This window comes from Cyprinodon variegatus, unplaced genomic scaffold, assembly GCF_000732505.1.
Source record: "Cyprinodon variegatus isolate N-32 unplaced genomic scaffold, C_variegatus-1.0 Scaffold1103, whole genome shotgun sequence".
Classification (NCBI taxonomy): domain Eukaryota; kingdom Metazoa; phylum Chordata; class Actinopteri; order Cyprinodontiformes; family Cyprinodontidae; genus Cyprinodon; species Cyprinodon variegatus.
This window is the reverse complement of record NW_015151556.1, coordinates 124862-126427: the sequence shown is the minus strand read 5'-3', so window position 1 is coordinate 126427 and position 1566 is coordinate 124862. Positions and strand designations below refer to the sequence as shown.

At 47.1% G+C, this 1566-nt stretch overlaps 1 protein-coding gene across 8 annotated transcripts in view; it reads left to right on the top strand.

Moving 5' to 3' along the window:
- LOC107101489 (unconventional myosin-VI-like) overlaps window positions 1-1566 on the top strand; it is a 76546-nt gene that overhangs the window by 56942 nt on the left and 18038 nt on the right. For all 8 annotated transcript variants that reach the window (XM_015400439.1, XM_015400438.1, XM_015400437.1 and 5 more), the window contains exons 25-26: window positions 132-282; window positions 983-1191. In XM_015400439.1, coding sequence (XP_015255925.1) covers window positions 132-282; window positions 983-1191 — 360 coding nt within the window. The remainder of the gene's footprint in view (window positions 1-131; window positions 283-982; window positions 1192-1566) is intronic.

Here is a 1566-nt window from a genome sequence, read left to right as displayed (position 1 = left end):
CTGAGTATTTAGAGACCAGCCATCCCCACAGACTGCGTTATTTATTATTTACGATGATGTGAAGTTCTGCCTTAAGCAGATGTTTAAGGTGGAGTGTGCCCCCTGCTGGAAGCTCTGCTCCTGTGTTTCAGAATCGACGGCCTGGTGAAGGTCCAGAACCTGAAGAAGAGGATGGGCCGCTTCACCGAGGTGGTGGGCGGCCTGAAGGAGGGCAAGCAGGAGATGAGCAAACAGATCGAGGGTCTGGAGAAAGCCGTCGACGCCCTGGTGCTGAAAATCAAGGTAAGCTGAAGCAACGGAACCGAGTTCTGTTTGAGTCACGGTTCGACTGACGGGCCTTTTGTTTGGTTCTAAGCTCTGCTGGACCCGTCCTTGTTTAGACTGTTGTTGGCGTCTTATGCCAAAGATGAAAACCAGTTTACGGTTCAGTTATAGAGACGGAAAGTTCATAGATCAGGACTGGATCTCTGGTTTGGTTTCAGAATCTCCGTTAATCAGACCGTCGCCTCTTCGCCAGCAGAGTTCAGCTTTTATTTCTGATCATCTTTGTGCTTCTGATTGTTAAAACGGCGCCGTTAAACCCATCAGAACCTCATTTTCTCTACGAATAGATGTTTCTGGAGGGTTTAACCTTTTTTTAAGGTAATTTAAATTTTTTTTCCCCCAAATTGTTTTCTGTTTGGGAAAAGCGATTTTTGGCCTCGATGGCTTGCCATAACTGAGGCAGGAAGACGATGATGGATCTTGGATGTTCTGGTACCTGTTAGAACTGAACAGGTCAGGTTTATGTTTAGAGGCTTGGAGGGAGACGCTACTGTTGTCATGGTGACAGCATCTACTCATAAATATTAAGGTGAACCTCAGCCCGCTAACCAGGAATGAAACCCTAATGAGGTGGTTACCATGACACCCAGCGGCCAGAGACGGCCCTGACCTTAGTCAGATTTACATCAACCAGACCCGCTCTGTGTCGGCGTTTCAGAGCACCATGATGAGCCGCATCGACATCGACCACGAGTACCAGGCCCTGGTGAGGCGCTCCGAGAAGCTGCTGACCGACCTGCAGAACAAGAAGAAGGAGGAGGAGGAGCGAGAGCGGCTGCGCCGCATCCAGGAGGAGATGGAAAAGGAGCGCAGGAGAAGAGAAGAGGACGAGAAGCGCCGCAAGCAGGAGGAGGAGGACCGGCGACTGTAAGTGAGAGCGAACCGGAGGGGGGGGGGGTTCTTCTCCCCAAGGATCCTGCCTGGAGGGAAGAACCATCGAACCCGACTCCACCTTCTTTAACTGTGTCAAATGTTTGTGCTACTATTATTTTAAATATATATATTTTTTAGCATTTCCAAAGTTTATTTAACTATGAAAAAGATAATCAAAGGTTAAAAGTTCATCCAACACAAATAGTCTGAACCTTTTTACCTGCGATTAGTTTAATGGCGCTCTGATTTAAACAGCGTCACTAAAACTGGCTCTAAGAATCGATCGAATAATCGAACAGATTAAAGGAAAAGTCCGATCAGCAACGAATGGATCATTATTTATACCTAAAAATAATACATTTGCGGAGA